Source organism: Convolutriloba macropyga, chromosome 4 (assembly GCF_964194025.1).
Source record: "Convolutriloba macropyga chromosome 4, txConMacr16.3, whole genome shotgun sequence".
In the NCBI taxonomy this organism is placed as follows: Eukaryota; Metazoa; Xenacoelomorpha; order Acoela; family Convolutidae; genus Convolutriloba; species Convolutriloba macropyga.
Window position 1 is genome coordinate 51,951,558 of NC_134471.1, and position 21,720 is coordinate 51,973,277.

Sequence of the window (21,720 nt, forward strand, 5' to 3'; positions counted from 1 at the left end):
ATCATTTCAGTTTTCACGATCAGTTAATGCAAGTTTTAATGACGATTAACTTATGTAATCATCAAAAGTTTATTGCACAAGGTTTCAAATTTAACTTCGAATTAGTACTTAAATGCCGAGTAAAGTTAGGAAGTCATCGGGCCGATCAAAGATTCAGGTAGGAGAGCGACGTTTGATTTATATCATAATCATAGTCACAATAGTTGATTTTAATTAACATGAGGAAAACATACACTCATTGACAAAAGTAAACTGACAACAAATTGCCTTTTTTACATATTAAACTGCCCCTTTTTGAACTCAATTTTAGGTAGCATAATTTTAGCCGTTTCTTTTAATTTTTGTATCAATGGACTCATGATCAGCAGAAAGTTAATATTAAAATTTACTGACCAACTCACAGTGAAAGTCCAGATGGAAGTTTGGCACTTTTCCATAAGAAGCTGAAAGTTCATTACCACCTCTATGGTTCAGAATTTGCGAAGTAAATTGCCCATTTTCCAGGTCAATTTTAGCCCACAAAATGTCTTTTGATAACTGAATCAATTGAGACAATCATCAAACAATTAATGGGTGTAAATTTTGAAAAATGATGAGCCTTAAGAAAAAAATCGAGAATTTTGACAGTCTCTAGTGAGAACTGTTCGACTTGATCATAAAACTGTTGAATTCACAACGCAAATAATTGCTTAAATTTAAACTGAAGGTAGTATAATCTAGAGCAATAGACTTCACATGAGACACAACTTAACGCTGCCTCTGGAAAACTGGCAAACTTCTATCTGCTTTCTTCGTAGCCAGGCTGGTCACTTTTCTGAACATTTATTTTAAACGATTAATGACTAAGCATTGATCCATATAAAGATTAAAAACTTGTAAACGTGCTCACTAGTTATATTATTTTAAATTAAGAATCGGGAAATTTATCGTCTGCAGTTGATTTGTGAATTGATCCTTACTTTTGCCTACAAATGTATAGTCGCTATCAGAAGAAAACGTTAAATTCCCAAAATCTGACAGTGCACTGCCCGTTTTATAAGATTCTCAATGCACTCGTTCATAAAAATAAACACATGAATTGCAAATTTACATTGTAAATTGACCGGTTTGAGGTCAATTTGCCCAACACTATTTTTCGCTTTTTCGTTTTATCTTTATATCAATCCACGAGTAATCTACCGAAATTTAATAGAACCAGTTTGAAAAAACTGGCAAAAATGCTTACAGAGGAAATCTACATAGAAATTTGACACTTTTCCGCATTAAACTGCAATTAAGTCCCACGTAAAATAAATTCAACCTGATCATGTCTCCAAAATTTTTGGCACGTTTTTTTTGCACGTTTTTTATGTGAGTTCGACAATTTATTGACCAAGGTGAAAACTTTTAGGTGTGACAAAACTTACAGCTTCTCACAGAAAACTGCCAAATTTATATCTCAACTTTTCTCTGTAATTATACTTGCCACTTTTCTGATTATTAAATTTCCGCTGATTACTCATTGATTGAAACAACTAACTGAAAAAAGAAACAACTAGAAATAGTTTGTCCAAATTGACTTCAAAACAGGTAATGTGTAATGTAAAATTGCAAATTGCGGCTTACTTTTTTTGACGAGTGTACCATTCTGATTATATTTTCTCCTTATTTAAAATAAAGTTTGTCATACGACAATGTATTTAGTTTGCCATATCCGTATTTAGTGCAAATTATATTATTTAGTTCCATTTGAAGGGCAAGTGCTGTTCTGATTTCAGTTAAGTTTATTTCCTCCCATTTTTAGTAAAGTAATGTCTGTTCATACTGTGTTGGCAGGAAATTCAATTGTTCATACTATAAACAAATCTTAAAGTTGCTTCCTTGTTCGTGATTGAGTTGAACAAACGTTTTTCTTAATTTGTAATCACTTAAACTGTCAGTCTCCCATTTGCAACTCTAGAATTCAGTTTAATTTAAATCTTGCAAAACGCTTCTCAATTTAACTCAGTAATTTCGACAAGTGCCAATCGCACCGCGATTGACCATTCTAGATATTAACAACTCAGATATAAGTAATTAGCTCGCCAATTGCAGCGCAATTGCCCACTTCGATTTGTAATCGAACATTCGCAACTCAATTGGATCCATCCATCGCAATTGAGCATTACTTGGCGCAGTCAGCAGCGGACTCTAAGAAGACACCACTTCACATAGAGGCATTTTGGGAAAAGCCGACAGCAACACCTCCTCTGACGTGGGACAAATGGACACAACAGTGGAAATTGGCCCTACTAGCTAAAGAGGGAATTCAATTAGACAATCTGTTAAACGATCCTCCATCAACAGTAACCTACCCACCTGAACCAACCTACGAAGAACCAGTAGAAAACCATACATAAGCAACGGAAAGAGATCGGAAAGTCCGTAATCAACAATTAAAAGTCAACTGGCAAAATCGCTGTAAAAAGGTTGATGAGATTGGGATTTTGTGTGGAAATAAAACGTGGGGAATTTGCGAACAAAATGCGATATCATTGTTGTACTTGAGTATTGGAACGGAGGGACGACGAATTTTCAAGGGTAAACACCCCCACTTCCAAATAGAGAAACAACCTTTCAAAGGATTGTGGCAGGCAATGGAGGATTCTTTCACGAAAGTTCGTAACATAACTTAGGGTTGCTTTGTTTTCTATTCTTGTAAGCAGCAAAAAGGAAAATCTGTAGAAAGTTTCTAATGTCGCCTCATAGAATTAGCAGAAAATTGTACCCTAGGTAATGAAGAAACTACCCTGATTCGCGATGCAATCATATTAAATATGATTGATCATGAAACTCAAAAAGAGCTGTTGAAAGAAACAGTCGAGCCATCCAAAGCATTGGAGATAGCTATACAAACGGAGATGGGAGCGCAGAATCAACAAAAGATAAACCAGAATTCGATGTCAGGCTCAAACTCTGTGAATTTAATCAATAATCACCATATACGCAATCGCAACGCGAATGCCCAACAAACCAAGCGAGATTTCACACGATACACAACTGTACCTCAGAATTACCAATACACAAGCACTTGTATGAATTGTGTCCTTCGTTGGAGTCATAACCATAAACAGATTTGCCCCGCGAATGGTAAAAATTGTAATAATTGTGGCACCACTGGTCATTTCGCAAGAAAATGCCGCAAACCGAAAAAGTCACCGGGACAAACACAGAAGACTCAACAACCGAACGTCAATCAAATCGATCAGTCTCCCGAAAAGAGCGATGAAGAAGAATCTGTCAATTACATAACGAGCTACCAACAACTGTACGAACAGGTGTATGACTCAAACTATGATAGCGATTCGGATGATTACGTGGCGGTGATTTCGTCAGACTCGGTACATCAGCTGGAACCACTAAATGTAGAGGTACAACTGGGGAAAATTAGGGCGCTCGCAATGATCGACTCTGGAAGTGCAGTTATCATCATAACAGAAACTTTGGCAGACAAAATTCTCCAAACCACAAAATCTGCAAAATGGACCGACACGAAAGAAAAAAGAAATATCAAAACCTTTTCAAACGAACCCATAAAAGTTCTTGAACATTTGGAAACCACAATCACCTACAATCAGTGGAAAGATAAAGCAGCAATGTTGACTGTGGTAGAAGATGGGCACCGAAACATAATCGGGAGGGACTTTTTCACAACCCTGGGACTTGCAGTGGTACAACAACAAGCAAAAAATGGTAAATGCGTTAATAACATTAATACTTCTACATGTAAAATTAAAGAGACAATCGCGACGCAATTTCCTCATTTAGTATCAATAATTGGTTTGTCCAAAGGCAAAGCATCAAAAAGGTCGTCGTGTTCCGATAAATCTTCAACATTTCATTTCCCCGATCGTTATTACAGTAAAGAAAGACCAATCAATAAAACTCGCATTAGATTCCAAAGTACTAAATAAAGCCATACATAAAAATAAATATCAAATGCCTAATATTGATATGCTAATTGATACAATATCACAGCACCTTACCAACACATAAAATGGTCAACAAGCGTATTTCACCACATTAGACTTAAGGTATGCCAATAGCCAATTAAAATTACACCACGACACAACAAAAAACTGTAATTTTAACATCATCTGCGGAGAATCTACTGGTACATATAGACTCAAAACTGGTTTTTATGGTCTTACAGATATGCCGGCAGAATTTCAAAAAGCTATGGACTATTCTCTTATAGGTCTAAAAAACACGTATTGTTTCTTGGACGATATCATAATTGTCAGTACCGGCACTGAAGCAGACCATTTGGCATATGTTTTCAAATGTTTAAAAAAGCTAGATGACGATAATCTAAGAATTAACCTTCAGAAATGTCATTTTGCAAAAACAGAAATTGAATGGTTAGGCTATAAGTTTACACAAACTGGAATTTCACCCCTAAAAAGTAAAACTGCAGCAATATTAACAAAACCACCAACAACGACACTAAAACGCCTCAGATCACTTTTAGGGCCAGTACACTATATTGGTAAATTCATACCACATCTTGCACAATTATGCCACCCACTTCAACCACTTCTCAAAAAATCAGTAACGTTTATCTGGACAGAAGAACACACACAACATTTCAATCTAATTAAAGAAAAAATTGCCAATAGCACAGAAAATAGCCATTATAACCCAAAACTTGATGTCAGAGTCAAATGTGATGCCTATCGTTCCGGACTGGGAGCCGCATTGGAGCAAAATACACCAGACGGTTGGAAACCAATAGCATTCGTGTCACGATTCCTCAACTCAACAGACGAACGCTATAGTGTTAATGAATTGGAGTTATTGGGAATAGTCTGGTCAATTGACTACTTTAAATAGTATTTGTGCGGGAAAAATTTTACAGTAGTAACAGACCATAGAGCTCTCCTGTCCATACTCAAAGAGCACAGATCGAACAAATCGTATAACAGCCGATTATCACGATGGATAGATAGACTACTTCCGTACAACTTCACAATAGAACATATGCCAGGTGCAAAAATGGGTCTCGTTGATTATATCTCAAGAAATCCATATGCGAGAGCTAAAAAGATATCTACATATGACGAGCACTTTGTTGTGGCAACAATCTCAAAAATTCGTGATTCTATGAAATACCTGATAACAAGTAAACAAAATGCAACTAAAAAATTTAATAGCATACTAAAGTCAAATTGGCCCTCACACAAGTTAAAACGGCCATTGGCGCAGCAACTGCCTACATTACAAAATACTAAATCACATATACGCAATAGAGCATTTGCATCGCAATCACTCCCTTTACTACCGAAAACACCATTTGCGACGCAATTAACACTCACTAACTCTAAATCTAATCCGTATGTTAAACATCCCATTGAATCGCAAATGCCACTTAACATTACAAAATTCCAATTTGCACCAATTAACTGTAAAGTTAATAATTCAGATTCCATTAACAAATTTGCTGCAAAAGAAGTGCAAATGTCAGACAGTAAAGAATGTGAACACTCTGAACAATTATCCCCAATAAAGCCCATTAATGGTATTAAGTCAAATTATCCACCTAATGACGCCAAATTTAGCCTGAAAACAAAAATTCCAAAGTATAAATATCACTTGCAGAAGAATCACTCGCTTTTTGCCCAAATTCAACCTACAAACAATTTCACAATAAATAAACAAATTAAATTTTCCGTCTTGGATAATTCAGTCAACTCTATTAGTAAAATGTCCAAAGCCAAAGCTACCCGATCCAAACAAACACCAACCAAAGCAAGGGTGACGTTTTCGGATACCACCCCATCTACGCCAGGAACCAACACTACCTCAAACACAGAAACGCCCACTGGTAGAATGATTGAGGAGACAGATGATATATTGTTCACCGAGACTCTGAACAAGGTCTTCAGCAAGAAGTTCCTGGCCATCTTAACAGGCAAAGATGCAATCCTCAAGGAGGTTAGGGATTGTATCATTTGGAATGATCCAGACAGACTGCAAGAGATAAGTCCCTATCTCTTTTCATATTGGCGGGACATGAGTGTCAAACATGGCTGTGTGTGTTTGGATGAGTGGATAGCCATCCCAAAGGCAATTAGAGACGCGGTATTGGAGGACATCCATCCTACACATCCCGGAAGTTTTGCCATGCTATCCCTTGCACAGAACATTTGGTGGCCATACATACATAGAGATATACTGGCAAAAGCCAGTGAGTGCAAAGCCTGCACGGAGATTGGTAAGAACCTTAAATCAGTGATTTCGCACCGCAAATGGGCACCTCTACCAAAATGTAGTGAACCAAATGACGAAATACAAATAGACTTTGGCGGTCCAATTTTGAACGAAAAAGGCATAGAACAATATTTCATTACCAGTATAGATAGATATTCAAAATATCCCAAAGCAGAAATAGTAAATAACTCTTCAGGTCCAAATGTACTCAAATTTTTAAATAAATATATATATATCCAGACGGAAAATTCACTTAAACAATAATACAACGACTAAGAATATCCAAGCAAAAAACAATAAACACCACACCATTTGAGGCACACTTTGGTAGGAAATGTAACACACCTATATCAAATATCACTATTAAACCTAATAGTAAAAATCTTAATTATAATGCAATAATTAAATATTATGTAGACGAAGATACAATTCCGGGTCGGTCATATCTGTCAGAGGAACAATGGGCAGATTCGGCCCTCTGTTCGGACACAGAAATGGAACGCGTCATTTGTGCCGCGAGTTCTAGAGCAAGAGCTGAGCAAGAGAAATGGAATGACGGGGAACAACGACTGATTAAATCGGAGGGAATTTCCAGATCAATTCCCTACTCAGAATGTAGCATTCAAGTAAAACTGGCTCGAAAACTCCACGAGAACCAAAGACAAAAGAAAAACCTGGACGGTTTATACAAAGTATTGGCACCTGGGAGCACAGTTTGCAAAGTGAGCCCTACAACAAGTGTAATTAAGGAACCGAACAGACAGGAGGTGCGAGTCAGAAATTCTGATATTGCAAAATTTGGTACGCGTGCGGAACGGGACACTGATCTATCACAATATTTCGAAAGACGGCCGAAAAAGATAAACGAGAAGACCATTGAACAGAAAATTTATAAACATAAGCGGGATCTGATAAAAAAAAATACAGGAGATAAGAAAATAAAGCGAAACCGAAAGCAGTCTGACGATATTAGTGTAGTCTCATCAGGCAGATCGTGTATTTCCTCCGCGAGTGATGTAGCCAGATCCGTGAAAATGAGAATCCTGAAGAGAAACCCAAAACACGACGAAGCTTTTATTAATCGGCCCGATCTAACGCAAATTCTGCAATTCAGTCCAGTTTCACCATACGCACCACAATCGACCAACTCTGATGCACCTGGCCCATCTGCGACGCAAATGGCTTCATCAAAACCACCAACGCCTATTCTGAGAAAGTCGAGTAAAAGACAGCTCACAATTAGCGATACCTCTGACTCGGACACCTCTTCGGTAAGAAAAATTAAGCGAACGCTGAAAACGAAGACATCTCAAACTATTGTAGAAAAAGTCAGGAACACTGAAGGTTACTCTAAAAATGAGCGACACGACACTGGAGAAACTTCTACAAGAAGTTCATCGGAATGGACAGAGGACCCCAAAAATTTGCCCAGGGAGATGACCGTACTCCAAGCAGAAAATGAAGAAAATTCTGATACAGAATAAACATCATCAAACTTCATAAACTCTTATATTTTACTTATTATTTAATATTTTATTATTTAGTAACTGGTGAATAAATAGTAATTTTCTGATTTTAATTAGTACTTTTAATTTCTCTCAAAGAGGGGGAAATGTCATACGGCAATGGATACCCTTCACAAATCCATATCCGTATTTAGTGCAAATTACATAATTTAGGTCCATTTGAAGGGCAACTGCTGTTCTGATTTCAGTTAAGTTTATTTCCTCACATTTTTAGTAAAGTAATGTCTGTTCATACTGTCTAGGCAGAAAATTCATTTTTTCATACTATAAACAAATCTTAAAATTGCCTCCTTGTTCGTGATTGAGTTGAACAAACCTTTTTCTTAATTTGTAATCACTTGAACTCTCAGTCTCCCATTTGAAACTCTAGAATTCAGTTTAATTTAAATCTTGCAAAACGCTTCTCAATTTAACTCAGTAATTTCGACAAGTGCCAATCGCACCGCGATTGACCATTCTAGATATTAACAACTCAGATATAAGTAATTACCTCGCCAATTGCAGCGCAATTGCCCACTTCGATTTGTAATCGAACATTCGCAACTCAATTGGATCCATCCATCGCAATTGAGCATAACAAAGTTGATGACAAAAATTCACTTTGTTTTAAGCGTGTATTTGCATAGTGAATTCAAAACATTTATTTTCAAAATGAACAGATTTGCGATGGAAATTAATTTACTGCTGATTATGAAAAACAAAATTTTATCAAGAGTTTCCGCAAATAGATGTAACTAAGTTTTCTCTGATAATGTGCGCATTATAATTAAGATTGATTGCGAACGACAATAAGTGTACATATAGAGAGGTTTACTTATAGGGATATAAGTTTGACAGTTTAGATAAACACAAATTTTGTAACTGGGGCATAAAAACCATGACATGATAAATCTTAATGTTCTTACATTCACAATACTGTTTTTGCCAAACTGACTTCTGCTTACCAAATGATTTTAACACCCAAAAATTATGTTTAAGTTTTTGTTGTGCTACATGTAGCAAACTGTTGTCCTTAGTTTGTTCGTAAGCACGTAAGCATACTAATACTTCGTGAAAATTGAGCAAACATTGATAATCTTGTATAAATCGAAGTCACAAAAAAGTTTAAAACATGAAGGAACACCACTAATAGACGTATTTATCAACTACAAATAACGTATAGACGTTCATAGAAGTAAGAACTTTTCTTAAAACTCAAAAAAAATCGTTAATTTCTTTCTAAGTCTCTAAGTCCCAAACCAAGTTAAAAGTATAACCTGAAAAGGAAGATATTCAATGTAACAATAACCCCTTTAGCAAATTAGCAGAATGTATTAATTTACATTGAAAAACCAATTTGGTTCATTCAGTTGTCACATTGCAACCTTATTATGACAATCAAAACAAATAACAGATTTAATTATCGCCACTTTTTATTTAACTCGTCTCTTAACCTTTAAGCTTTTTTGAAGTAGCCTAAGAATTTCCATAAATTATTTGTGTTTTTTCAGTGCAAAAAGTTTCTTTTTTTAAAAAAAAGATTAGACACGGTACTTCTACACTTCATCGATAGATTTAAAATAAGGAGAAGTTTCAGTTGCGCCAAGAAAGAACATCCAACCAGCAAAAATCAGGCTCAAAGCAGAATCTAATTGAGCATCAACTGCATGAGAAGTAAGCCAACATTGCGGCAGAAAAACACGCAAAGTTTTCATAGTTTTAATTACCAGTTGTCGAATTTCTCTTTCCTCACCGCATTTAAGAAACAAAATTATTTTTTACGATATTAATTGCTCTCAAAAGAAAGAAATTTTTGGCAACTATATTGATCCAGTGGTCTTTTTGCAACTCGAAGAGGAGCGTTGGTATTCAACAGGTTTCTTCTTAGCTGAAGCAAGTTTGTTCATGACTTGAACTTTGACTTGTTCCTTTCTGAACACTGACCTCGGTTCTCAAACGTTGACTTTTTGTTTTTGAACAATTGACTTTAACAGTAGATAAGTTTTTATGTATAGTAAAAAAAGGAAATTAGTGCTATACTCTAGGTTAGATAGGTTAAAGGCTTTGAATCCTCTAACAGTTCCTAGTGCTTCTTTGCTGTTTAAAATTCATAAACCTTCCCCACATATATATAGCTAACCCACACCACTCATCTACTCCCTCTTTTATCTAACCACCCATCTGGCTACTCCTTTGGGCCCACCCTCTGCTCCAACCAACCCCCAACGCTCTCTTAAAGTAACGCTTTTAAACTAAAATTGCGTCTGCATTTTTTCAAAAATCATTTTAAAAAATTTATTCTGCAATTAATGTTTAGTTACGCCTCTTTTCTTTTGCATGTTTTAATTGAATGTTAGTTTAAAAATTATATTGTGCAACTCTTCGAGTCGTTTCCGGTATTCCCCGTTTCACTCCCATGCCCGCGTTTTTGTAAACTTAGTTGACGCCGGATCCATCATTATTTGATTAATTGTCTTCGATGGTATCCAGGTGACTTCGAGCAAACTGCCCGGGCTGAGATGCCAACGCTTAAAAGCGCTAAGTTATGTACGATTTACGCTTGAGGCGTTGAAATGATAGTATTGCCATTTCTTATTTTTATTTTCTTTATATTTCTGACTAATAGCCGCCGTCAGCCTCTCGACAGCTTTTATTTAGGCGCTCTCCTTTTTACAATTCAAAGAATTTGAATTAAATCGGGGCGCTGTCTTTTTTTAAAGATCTGTTCATATATTTTCATGATTATTGAAGTCAAATTGGAGTGATGATTTTTGTCACGCCAAATCAGGAAGTAGAGCAAAAAAGCGAATGGTTTTCGGCGTGACATTTTTTTACTTTAAATTTAAAGCAGAGTGAAAAAACGGCGTTTGAACAAAAATTCGATTTCTCGCTACTGATTTTTTGATCAAATGCGGATCAAAAAATCAGTAGCGAGAAATACTTGGATTTTTTACTGTTTTTTCGATTTTTATCGACCCATTATAAATTGTAATGGGTCGCTGTCTTTATTTTAAGATCTGTTCACACATTTTCATGATTTTTGAAGTCAAATTGGAGTAGTGATTTTGGTCACGCCGAAACAGGAAGTGAAGCGAAAAAGCGATTGGTTTTGCGGCGTGAAATTTTTTTGCTCTAATTTTAAAGTAGAGTGAGCAAACGGTGTTTCAACAAAAATTCGATTTCTCGGCAGTGGTTTTTTGTTCACATGCGGCAATTTCACTTTGGTTTTATTGTTATTTTCTATTTTTTGGATCAGATTTTTTTCCAAATGGATTCCATTAATAGTTCATTCTATGTCTAGTTTTTTTTAATCAAATTTACATTTCTCGCTAGTGGTTTTTTGTTCTCGCTAGCGGCATTTTGACATTGATTTTCTACTTGTTTTTGTTTTTTGATCTGATTTTTTTTAAAAATGCTTTTCTTAATTCACTCGTAGTCCGTTCTAGGTCTAGTTTTTTGTTAATTCATTGAAAATTTTTTGAATTGTACGTCAGGACTTGTCCTGCTATGTTTTTTTAATTTGCTTCGCCTTTTGATTGCGCTTTTCGTTTTACATAAATCACAATTTTCACGTTTGACTTCTAACTTATTTCACTCATTCTTTCAATTGAATAGATTTTTAATTCTTTCACGCATTCAATTGCGCAATCTGGTGTACTGTCAAAGTCAAAAGAACAAAATCAAAAGAGAGGGGATGTTATCAAAGTTCATTAGAGTCTTTGCTGGCTCACCTGTGGTATTAAGCTTATTAGGTTTCAGTTTAGAAGCTGAATTAAGTATAGTTTTAGAATCCACCTGATACTGCACGCCAAATTAGAACACTTCTTGACACTGAAAAAAAAAAGAGAAAAAAATTCGGTCAATTTATCTCTTCTTTTTCCTTTTTCTGTTTCAATCCCGATGTGCATCAATCGCGTCAACGGCGGCTATTTTCCGGCAATCTGCCGGCTATGTTTATGCTTTTGACTGTCTTATTCCTCCGTGTTTTTTAATTGAATATTTTCACTGTTTCTAAAATATTTTTTCTTAATTTTTGGGAATGATTTTTGGGAAGAAGCAATCAAAATTGGTCGAAGATTTCTTAGTATTTCAAATTTTATCTCACATTGGGTTTGCAGGTTGATCAGATAATAAAGTTGAGCGAAAGATAGTATACTTAAAAAAGATTGTTGAAAAAAGTTTAAAAAAATTGCTGAAAAGAGCTTTTGATGATTTGTTTCAGTCTAGTTGTTGCGGCTGCTCAAGAATCTCAGCGGAACCGATATATCACAGCCTGGTTCTCGAGTTTTACGCCGGCCTGGTTCTTCACTGGGTTCGATTGACTAACGATCTCACAGAAATAATTAGTCGCTCGGACGTATTAAAGGACTGTAACTTTAATTTTGTTGATTGAAGTTAAGAAAATCCTTAGTGACAATCTATGTTCAATCTGGTGCTGAAGTTTGTAAGGCTTCAACCAGTAGCTAGTATTGTTGCAAACTTCTTGTTAAGTAAGCTCAACTAACTTATAACCCGCAAGATCTTAAGATCTAGCAAAACTTAACAAGAAAGACTAAAGTTGTTAAAGAATCAAATTTTAGTCTATCTGAGAGCCAACTGCTCTTGGTAACAGTTTCTAATGGTTCTAAATACAATACGGTTTCACTATTCAAACAATTGGGTTAAAGTAAATAATCAAATATTTATCATTTATAACATCATCATAACTTGTTTCTGATTGGTTAATCAAGAAAATGATTTATGTCATTGTTTACATAGTAAATGTCAAATTACTGCAATATTTACTTTTGTTGACATAAGCACGGATGGTTATTACGTGGCTCTAAATGCCTCAAATGTACGGTATTTGACCTTTAATGATCATCTAAAGTATCATAAAATAAACAACTTAAGAAATTTAACAATAAATAACAAAATATCGAAAAATGCCAATTTTGCACCATTTAAGTGCTAATAGCCACACTTGTGGGTATGATGCAATAATGTTCGTTGGGTCCATGAATAGCTTAGAGATAACCCTAACCGTCTGCCATAACCTCGGGTTGCTCGGGTTTTGCCTTCCCAAAATCGGGGGGGTGTACAGATTTTCGGTCCCAACTTGTAAAATTTTTCAGTTTTGACCATTTTTGAGTTTTGACAAATTCTAAGTTTTTTCAGTTTCAAAAGTTATTTCTTGCTGTCTGATGGCTTTTCTAGCTGATTTGAAGTGGCGCCAACATCGCCGGCCCTGTTTTCGATCTCGGAAACACCATCGTAGAATACTGGCGCTAACTTCACGACTGGCCGGTTTAGCTCTCCATGTGCCATTTTGACTCTCGCTGATCTCACAACTCCGTCGTTGCCAGTGAAAATCTCAATGATTCGTCCAAGTTTGTATTCACAGCGTTTCACAGAGTCATCTACTAGCCACACTAACTCGCCTTCTTTCAGGTTTCGCACATGTTCTTTTGACCACTTCGACCTCTGGTTCCATTGTGGAAGATATTCGCGAGTCCATCTTTTCCAGATCATGTCGGCATATGCTTGAGCCGTTTTGAATGATCTTCTCAGGTCGTGGTAGCGCTCACTGGATGGCATGAATGGTGCACTCGCGTTCTCTCGTCCTAGCAAGAAATGATTAGGTGTGAGTGCTGTCAAATCTTCAGGGTCGTCACTTACTGCCGTCAGGGGTCTTGCGTTGAGAGTCTGCTCCACAAGACACATTGTTGTGCTGAATACCTCGTCGGTGAGGCTTCTGTTGTCCAAGATTGCAATCATGACCTTCTTGCAACTTTGAACTAGTCTTTCCCAGATTCCACCAAAGTGAGGAGCTCCGGGGGGGTTGAATTTCCAAACAATCTTTTTCTGTGCTAAGTCACTCTCAATCTTAGCTTTATCCCACTCGTTCATGAATGCTTTCAGCTCATTCGCTGCTCCCACAAAGTTTGTTCCGTTGTCACTGATGATGGTATTCGGGTAGCCACGTCTTGCAATGAATCTTGTCACCGCAGCTAGACATGACTCGGTGTCCAATGACTGAGCAACTTCGATGTGTACTGCTCTCGTTGTCAGGCAAGTGAAGAGGCAGCACCATCTATTCAAGGTACGTCGTAGGAACTTGACTTCAAAGGGTCCGAAGTAGTCAACTCCGGTATGGGTGAATGGGAACACATGTTCATCAAGTCGTTCTCGTGGTAGATCCGCCATCGGTGGGTGAATTGGATTGGCGTTTCTGTGTCTGCATTTGATGCATCTTGACTTGATTTTTCTTAATGCATTTCTCAGCCCGATGATCCAGTATTCTTGTTGGAGCATGTTTCTCACATATTCTGTGCCCTCATGTAGGTTGTCTCGATGTGCTTTCTCCAACAGAAGTTGTACAACTGGATGTTTTGCTGTTAACAATATTGGGTGTTTTGCATTGTAATCAAGGTTTGAATGCTTCAGTCGGCCTTTCACTCTGATTGTTCCATCTTCCTCTATGAAGGGTGACAATTTGGCAATGTTTAATGTTTTGGAGATTTCTTTGCTGTTTGCTATAGACTTCGAAACATTCGGAAAGCTCTCGTTTTGAACAAATCGAAACAGTATTTGCTCTGCTTGATGAATTTCGTCTGCTTTGAGGGGACCCTTCTGTTTCGTCCTGAACCTCATGCAGTAGGCAATGAAATTTCTAATTCGATTGAAGGAACTGTATCGTCTCCAGTCAAATAGTTGTTCTAGTTTTGTTTCTGTTGCTACAGTACTCGTAACTTGCTCAGGTTCGAGTTCATTCACTTGGCACCACGGCTTTGGCCACTTTTCTTCATCTGCCTGAAGCCATGCCGGCCCGTTTAGCCATGCGGACTCCTTGAGGCCTTCGATGGACATTCCTCGGGTTCCGATGTCGGCAGGGTTTTCAACACCTTTGACGTGTCTCCATTGATCCATCGATGAGTTTTCCAGTATTTCAGCTGCTTTGTTTGCAACGAATACTTGTTGTTTCTTGTGCGCTGCCTGTAACCACTGTAGCACTGTTGATGAGTCGGTCCAATGATAGATTTTGTCAATTTTGACATCATGTTCATTGAGTATCTGCTTTCTGAGATGAACTCCGTAGACTGCGGCTTGAAGTTCTAATTTCGGTACCGTCATATGTCTGATGGGTGCCACACGGCATTTCCCTATTACATATGTCAGTTTTAGCGTTGCTTCATCTTGCAGATATGCCACAATGCACATTGCTTCCTCTGATGCATCTGTAAAGATGTGAAGTCTCAGGTTTGTGCAACCATTTTCAAAATAAAGTCGATTTATCGACATCGTCCTTATTTCTCTCAACTCAGAGCACCAATCACTGAACAGTTTTGAGTGTTCTGCTGACAACTCTTTGTCCCATGCTTGTCCCATTGCTGCCCAAATGCTTTTGAGTAGAAATCGCATTCGTATAGTAAAGGGTGAACATATCCCAAGTGGGTCGAACACTGCTGAGACAAAGGATAGGACAATTCTCTGAGTTATTTTTGCTGGAACTTCTTGCTCAGTTCCACGACAGACTATGAGACTATCTGTGTCCACATTCCAGTTGAGTCCTAGGATTGAAGACGATTGTGGTTCTGCTTCGAAAGTTTTCACAACTTTCGTTGATCTGTCTGTCTCTGGAATGTGTGACTTGACTTCTTCGTCACTTGCTATCCATTTCGTCAACTTGAATCCACCTTTGATGAGGATGTCTCTGACTTTCTGGTAGATTTCGATTGCTTCTTGAGGGGTTCTGACTGACTTTAGGAAGTCGTCCATATAGAAGTTTCGCTGGACAGCTCTGACAAGATTTTCGTCATTGACTGCATTATCTTTCGCCACTTGGTGCAAGGCGTAATTTGCACAAGTCGGCGAGCTTTTCGCCCCAAAAACGTGTCGTGTGTTTTTGTAGACTTCTATTCTCAGCTCTGGATCTTCTCTCCAGAGGAATCGTAAACATCGGCTGTCATCTTTTGGGACAGCTACTTGAAGAAACATCGCTTCTATGTCGGCTGATAAGGCTATTTGGTGTTCTCGGAAGCGAAATATAATTCCGATCAAACTCTGCAGCAGGTCTGGCCCAGGTAGAAGTTTGTCGTTTAGGTCTACACCTTGATACTTTGCTGCTGCGTTGCACACTCTTCTGACTTTTTCGGGTTTGTGCGGGTTTATGACGGGATGATGTGGTAAATACCATTGCAGTTTGTCTTTGGTTTCATTCAGTTCAGCTTGATCTACTTTCCGAACGTATCCAGCGTTGACATCTGTGTCGATGGTTTCTTGGTAGCGCTTCTTTAGCGCCTCGTCTTTCTGCAGGCGTCGTTCTAAGGACTTGAGTTGCCCCATTGCAGAGTAGAAGTTGTTTGGTAACTTCACTTCGTCCTCTCGCCACAGAAGTCCAACTTCGTATCTTTCACCGTTGAAACGGGTTGTTTGTTCCAACGTCTTGATTGCTCGTTGTTCTTCTTTCGAATGTCCAGTGACATCGCAGTTTGAAGCGTAGGACTCGATATCCCACCACTTACTCAACTGGTTCGCTAATTTATCGTCTGCAATTGATGTTGCTGTGGTCGCAAGAGTTGCTGCTTGCTTCGCTGGTAGGGGTCCACTTAAAGCCCAACCAATCTTTGATTTCACTGCCCATGGTGCAGCTTTGTCTTCTGACTTCTTGAATTCAAAAGGGTGATGAATGTCGTAGCAATCTTGTCCAAGAATCACTTGAACGTCGTTTAGATTGTAGCTCTGATCTGGCAAATTCCTCAGATGTGGGTAACGGTCTTTCAATTCTTGCAGCTCCACAATCTGGTCCCCCAATTTCAGTTTTTCGTGTACGTAGAACTGCACTGTCGTCAATGGTCGAGACTTCTCATGTGCTGAAACAGCTATCGGCACTATTTCAGTCTTTACATCCTGTGATCCATGGATCCCTGCTACTGATAGAGATGCTTTTCGGCCTTGGAGATGGAGTTTTGACACCACTGATTTGTCTACAAATGAGATTGAGGATCCCGAATCACACATTGCTAGTACATTTAGGCTTAAGTCTCTGTTGGTCAGCTTGATTCGTACCACTGGAAGTCCTCCTTGGGTGATGTTAGTTGCTACTGCCGTTGTAGCATCTGAGACATTCTTTGTAGTCTCCTTCTTCGTTAGTTCGCTGTGCAAAAGCCTGTTGTGCCGCCTTCCACAGCTGGGTACACTGCAGGTCCTGCTTCTGCATTCCTTTGACATGTGACCTGGTTTCAAACAATTGAAACACAGTCGGAACTTCTGGACATGCTCTCGTCGTTCATTTACTTTCAGTGATTTAAACTTTTCACACGTCCAAATAGGATGTTGCCCGCCTTTGAAGGGACATTCGAAATTCTTGGGTTTGCTTGACTCTTCAGCGTTTGAAGCAAAGGTACTCGTCTTCGGTTTATCACGGCTTTGAAATTTATTTCTGTCAAACGACGAGTTTGTCTGTGTTGACTTTGAAATCTGATCTGCCGTACTTCTCACAGAGTATATCCCAAGCGTGATAGTATGATTGTGAGCTGAATCCCATTCCCGATATTGCTGCCCTTGCTTGACCCGTGAGACTGGTCTTGAGGTATTGCATCTTTTCTGTATCGCTGAGTGGCTTTTGATGAACAACAACATCAAAAAGACCTGACCACTCTGGCCACTCCAGAGGATCTCCTGAAAACTCAGTCAGTTTTAGTTTTGGCAAGCCATTAGCACCACTGCTTGGTACTGGTTGGTAAATTACTTGGGGAGTGGTGTGATTCATTGTGCTCTTGATTCTGCTCTCGGCAGACCTGTTCCGAAAGTTGTTATTTGGACTCTGACTCCTGTTTCTGTCTTGAACTGCTGACGTTCGCTGCTGTTGAAACGTCGTCCTTGTCAACGGCGGTGCTGGTGGGTCCGTTACTCTAATTGGTTTACGGACTTCTGGTTTCCTGAGAATGCTCGGTTCAGTCAGTTGCGTTGAGAAAAGGCCTTCGCCCGGTTGGAACAGTGGGGTAACTTTCGGGTAGTTGCTGAAACGTTTGTCAGCTCTGTCCTTAGTGACATTCGTTGGAGGGTCGATAACAACATTTGGAGATGGGGGTCGTTGAGGGACAGACTGTTGAGCCCCTGCTTCTGCCCACCTTGCTGTTCTTTCTTGATTTCGTTTTGATCCAACACTTTCTATCTCATCTGCCACTGATCCGGATGCTCTTGAGCTCCCTTTGGTCAGCTCAAGTTTCATACGTCTTTGTTCTTCGTCTTCCTCTGCTTTCCTTCTTTCGTTTTCGAGAGCTCGCTCATGCTGTCGAAAACGCAGTTCGTCTTCTTGTTGTTGCATCCTTAGACGTAACTCCTGTTCTTGTTGTTGCTGTTGTAAACGTAACTCTTGTTCTCGTTGTTGTTGTTGTTGTTGTTGTTGTTGTTGCAGACGTAACTCTTCTTGCTGGCGACGAAGTTCTATTTCTTCACGCTCCTGCTCTAATTCCAACTGGCGCTCTCGCAGTCGTTGCTCTGTTTCTTTCTTTGCTTTTAGGTTTTCGAGCTCCATTTCTTCGATCTGTCGCCTTCTCGATGATCGCGAGTTGGCGATACTGGATTGTTTTCTGCTTCGGCATGTAGCAGAATGCTTGGAAGTGACCTCGGCGTTCTCCTCAGCGTTTTCTATGGCTCCATTTCCTGTATCAATTACAGTTTCGTCGTTTGGGTCTTTGTCACCAGCCGATGTAGTGGACACTAAAGATGTTTGATTTCCACAATCCTTGCTGAACCTATACTGTTTCAGCAAGTCTTCATAGTGACTCCTAAGATTACTGAAATTCGCCAACCCTTGGTGACAGTGTTCGGTCTTCATCATTGGAAAAGCTTTTGCGCAAATTTCATCTAACTTTTCTTTTAACCGTTCCACCTGATCACACAGTATCTGTCTTTCGGAGTCGCTTAAATTTTCTGCTTTCAATTTCTTTTCGAGTTCTAACCTTTCGTCCTCGATTTGATCAGAATCTTCCCATAATTGGTACAATCGCAATGTGTCTTTCCGGTAGTCGACAACTACTGCGCGAAAATCTTCAATATCTTGGAGATCTGGTATTTTGTCAACTACCCATCGCAAAACCTTTCTCTTTTCTTCTAACATACGCTTGGTGTCATTATCAAAGCTTTCAAAATACTTTGGTTTTAAAAGTAACCTTTGCTGTTGTCGGTTGTCTTCCAAGTTGTCGTACGTCTCGAAGAAACATCGATAAGCACCTTTGGCTGTCATTGTTTTGTTTTGTGTCAGGTAGCCTTCCAGCTCGTTGAGGTGTCTGGAAAAGGACTTGAGTAGGTCAGCTTGCTCTTTCTCTAACGTCTTGAGTTGACCACTCGCCTTCCAATCAGCTGTCTTCCAGTGTCTGTTGGGACTTTTGCTGGCCATCGTTGCAGGTTGTGTTTTAGTCCACCAGGTTGAATCGAAGATTCGTTTCTGTTCGTGTCACTGCTGTTGATGTTGTCCGGGTCGGCGGACCAAATGTTGCGGCTGCTCAAGAATCTCAGCGGAACCGATATATCACAGCCTGGTTCTCGAGTTTTACGCCGGCCTGGTTCTTCACTGGGTTCGATTGACTAACGATCTCACAGAAATAATTAGTCGCTCGGACGTATTAAAGGACTGTAACTTTAATTTTGTTGATTGAAGTTAAGAAAATCCTTAGTGACAATCTATGTTCAATCTGGTGCTGAAGTTTGTAAGGCTTCAACCAGTAGCTAGTATTGTTGCAAACTTCTCGTTAAGTAAGCTCAACTAACTTATAACCCGCAAGATCTTAAGATCTAGCAAAACTTAACAAGAAAGACTAAAGTTGTTAAAGAATCAAATTTTAGTCTATCTGAGAGCCAACTGCTCTTGGTAACAGTTTCTAATGGTTCTAAATACAATACGGTTTCACTATTCAAACAATTGGGTTAAAGTGAATAATCAAATATTTATCATTTATAACATCATCATAACTTGTTTCTGATTGGTTAATCAAGAAAATGATTTATGTCATTGTTTACATAGTAAATGTCAAATTACTGCAATATTTACTTTTGTTGACATAAGCACGGATGGTTATTACGTGGCTCTAAATGCCTCAAATGTACGGTATTTGACCTTTAATGATCATCTAAAGTATCATAAAATAAACAACTTAAGAAATTTAACAATAAATAACAAAATATCGAAAAATGCCAATTTTGCACCATTTAAGTGCTAATAGCCACACTTGTGGGTATGATGCAATAATGTTCGTTTGGTCCATGAATAGCTTAGAGATAACCCTAACCGTCTGCCATAACCTCGGGTTGCTCGGGTTTTGCCTTCCCAAAATCGGGGGGGGTGTACAGATTTTCGGTCTCAACTTGTAAAATTTTTCAGTTTTGACCATTTTTGAGTTTTGACAAATTCTAAGTTTTTTCAGTTTCAAAAGTTATTTCTTGCTGTCTGATGGCTTTTCTAGCTGATTTGAAGTGGCGCCAACACTAGTAGTTCTTGATTTCTCATAATTTCTCTTGAAATGTTTGTTAGTTTGAGGAGCTTATTATTTTTTTGATGTGGTGTTCAGTGCAAGGTTAAAAATTACATACAAATCATGTTTAAGATTGCTAAAGATCAAAACCCATGAAAATGGATGATAGATCACTAATTTATTCAAAGCCCAAATTTTTTGGAAAAACAGCTTTTGCTATCACTAGTTTGGAAAATTGGGCTCTGCCGTGATATAAAGAGAATCTCACAGAAATATTTGACGACTAGTCCAGAGTCCAAGAAACAATTTAAAGTTTTAACGATCACATTAAGGATACTTGAATGTTCGTTTACACTCCCCACCCGTTGGCAAAACCTAAGCTTATCCACCTGAGTGGGCTTTTTTGGCTTCAGTTGAAGCAAAATTTATGTTAAAGGACAAAGATGCAGAAAAAAAGGAAAGAAAAACAACTTTGAAGCAAAAAACAGGTCAACAGCAACAGCAGCAGCTGACGACCAAGAGGGTTGAAACAGCCGGAGGGGGAGGAGGGAAGAAGCATCATCACGGCACAAGTTCAAGCAGCAAAAATAAAGGACCCCAGAACCAATGGTGGGAATAACACTAAATAATTCACTGGCATCTATAAATAAAAAAACACGCAGATAGATGTTTCTGAGTCGAAAAGTTTTTATATTCTCATGGGGGTACGACGAATATTATTATCTTCCCGGGTCGAGGAATGAGCGGGAAAAATGCAAGGAATAAGAGGAATTTGAGCGGACAGGTTTGCAAAATCTGCTCGAAGCACTTACAATTTTTTGATCGAAATGAGCGGAAAATGAGTAAAATATACAATGCAATACATGAGCGGATTTTGAGCGGAAACAAAATTATTGAAATAATTACCATATGGGAATAATTACGGAACATATACCTTCAAAATTTGACGTTCAAATCTGTTTCAGCCAGCGGTGTTGTGCTAAATGTGGGCAGAACAGACACTGCAAGTGCTGGCCCATTATATGTTGTGATGGGTGGTTTTTCCTATATAGCAAACAGAACAAGAAGATAGTGGGTCTTGATCTCATCAAGTGGGGCAGACTAATTCTCATTTTCCTCTTTCAGGTACCGATATTGGACCGGGTCCATTTTTAATCAGAAGGAAAACCTCGGTTTTTCCCATTATAGCCCCCCGCCTCAGCTTAGTGGTCATTTATGGCACCAACCAACAACCCCCGCCCGCTTTACCGTAAATATACCATAACGGGAGGACTTTTCTTTCATGGGGGGTGGGGGTGGGGGTTGTGATATATAACAGTAAAGACTCGAAAACCTTTTATTTTTCTCGGATGCAATGCCTTAATTTGATATTTCTTGACTAATTACAATAAGATTGATTTTTGATGTCACACAAATGACTTCAATTCCCGAGTCAAAAATGAACGATTATCTGCTTAGACGGTTGTCGCAAAAGTCTTTTACGATTGCGCATCATCTTGCAAGATCTTAACTGATAACCATTCTAATCCTGC

The 21,720-nt window shown here is 38.6% G+C and overlaps 1 protein-coding gene across 1 annotated transcript in view; it reads left to right on the forward strand.

Moving 5' to 3' along the window:
• The window catches only part of LOC142338496 (uncharacterized), a 94,082-nt gene continuing 72,362 nt past the window's right edge, over nt 1-21,720 (forward strand). Inside the window, exons 1-3 of the mRNA XM_075388276.1 lie at nt 1-157; nt 20,625-20,797; nt 21,154-21,313. Coding sequence (XP_075244391.1) covers nt 113-157; nt 20,625-20,797; nt 21,154-21,313 — 378 coding nt within the window. The 5' untranslated portion in view covers nt 1-112. The remainder of the gene's footprint in view (nt 158-20,624; nt 20,798-21,153; nt 21,314-21,720) is intronic.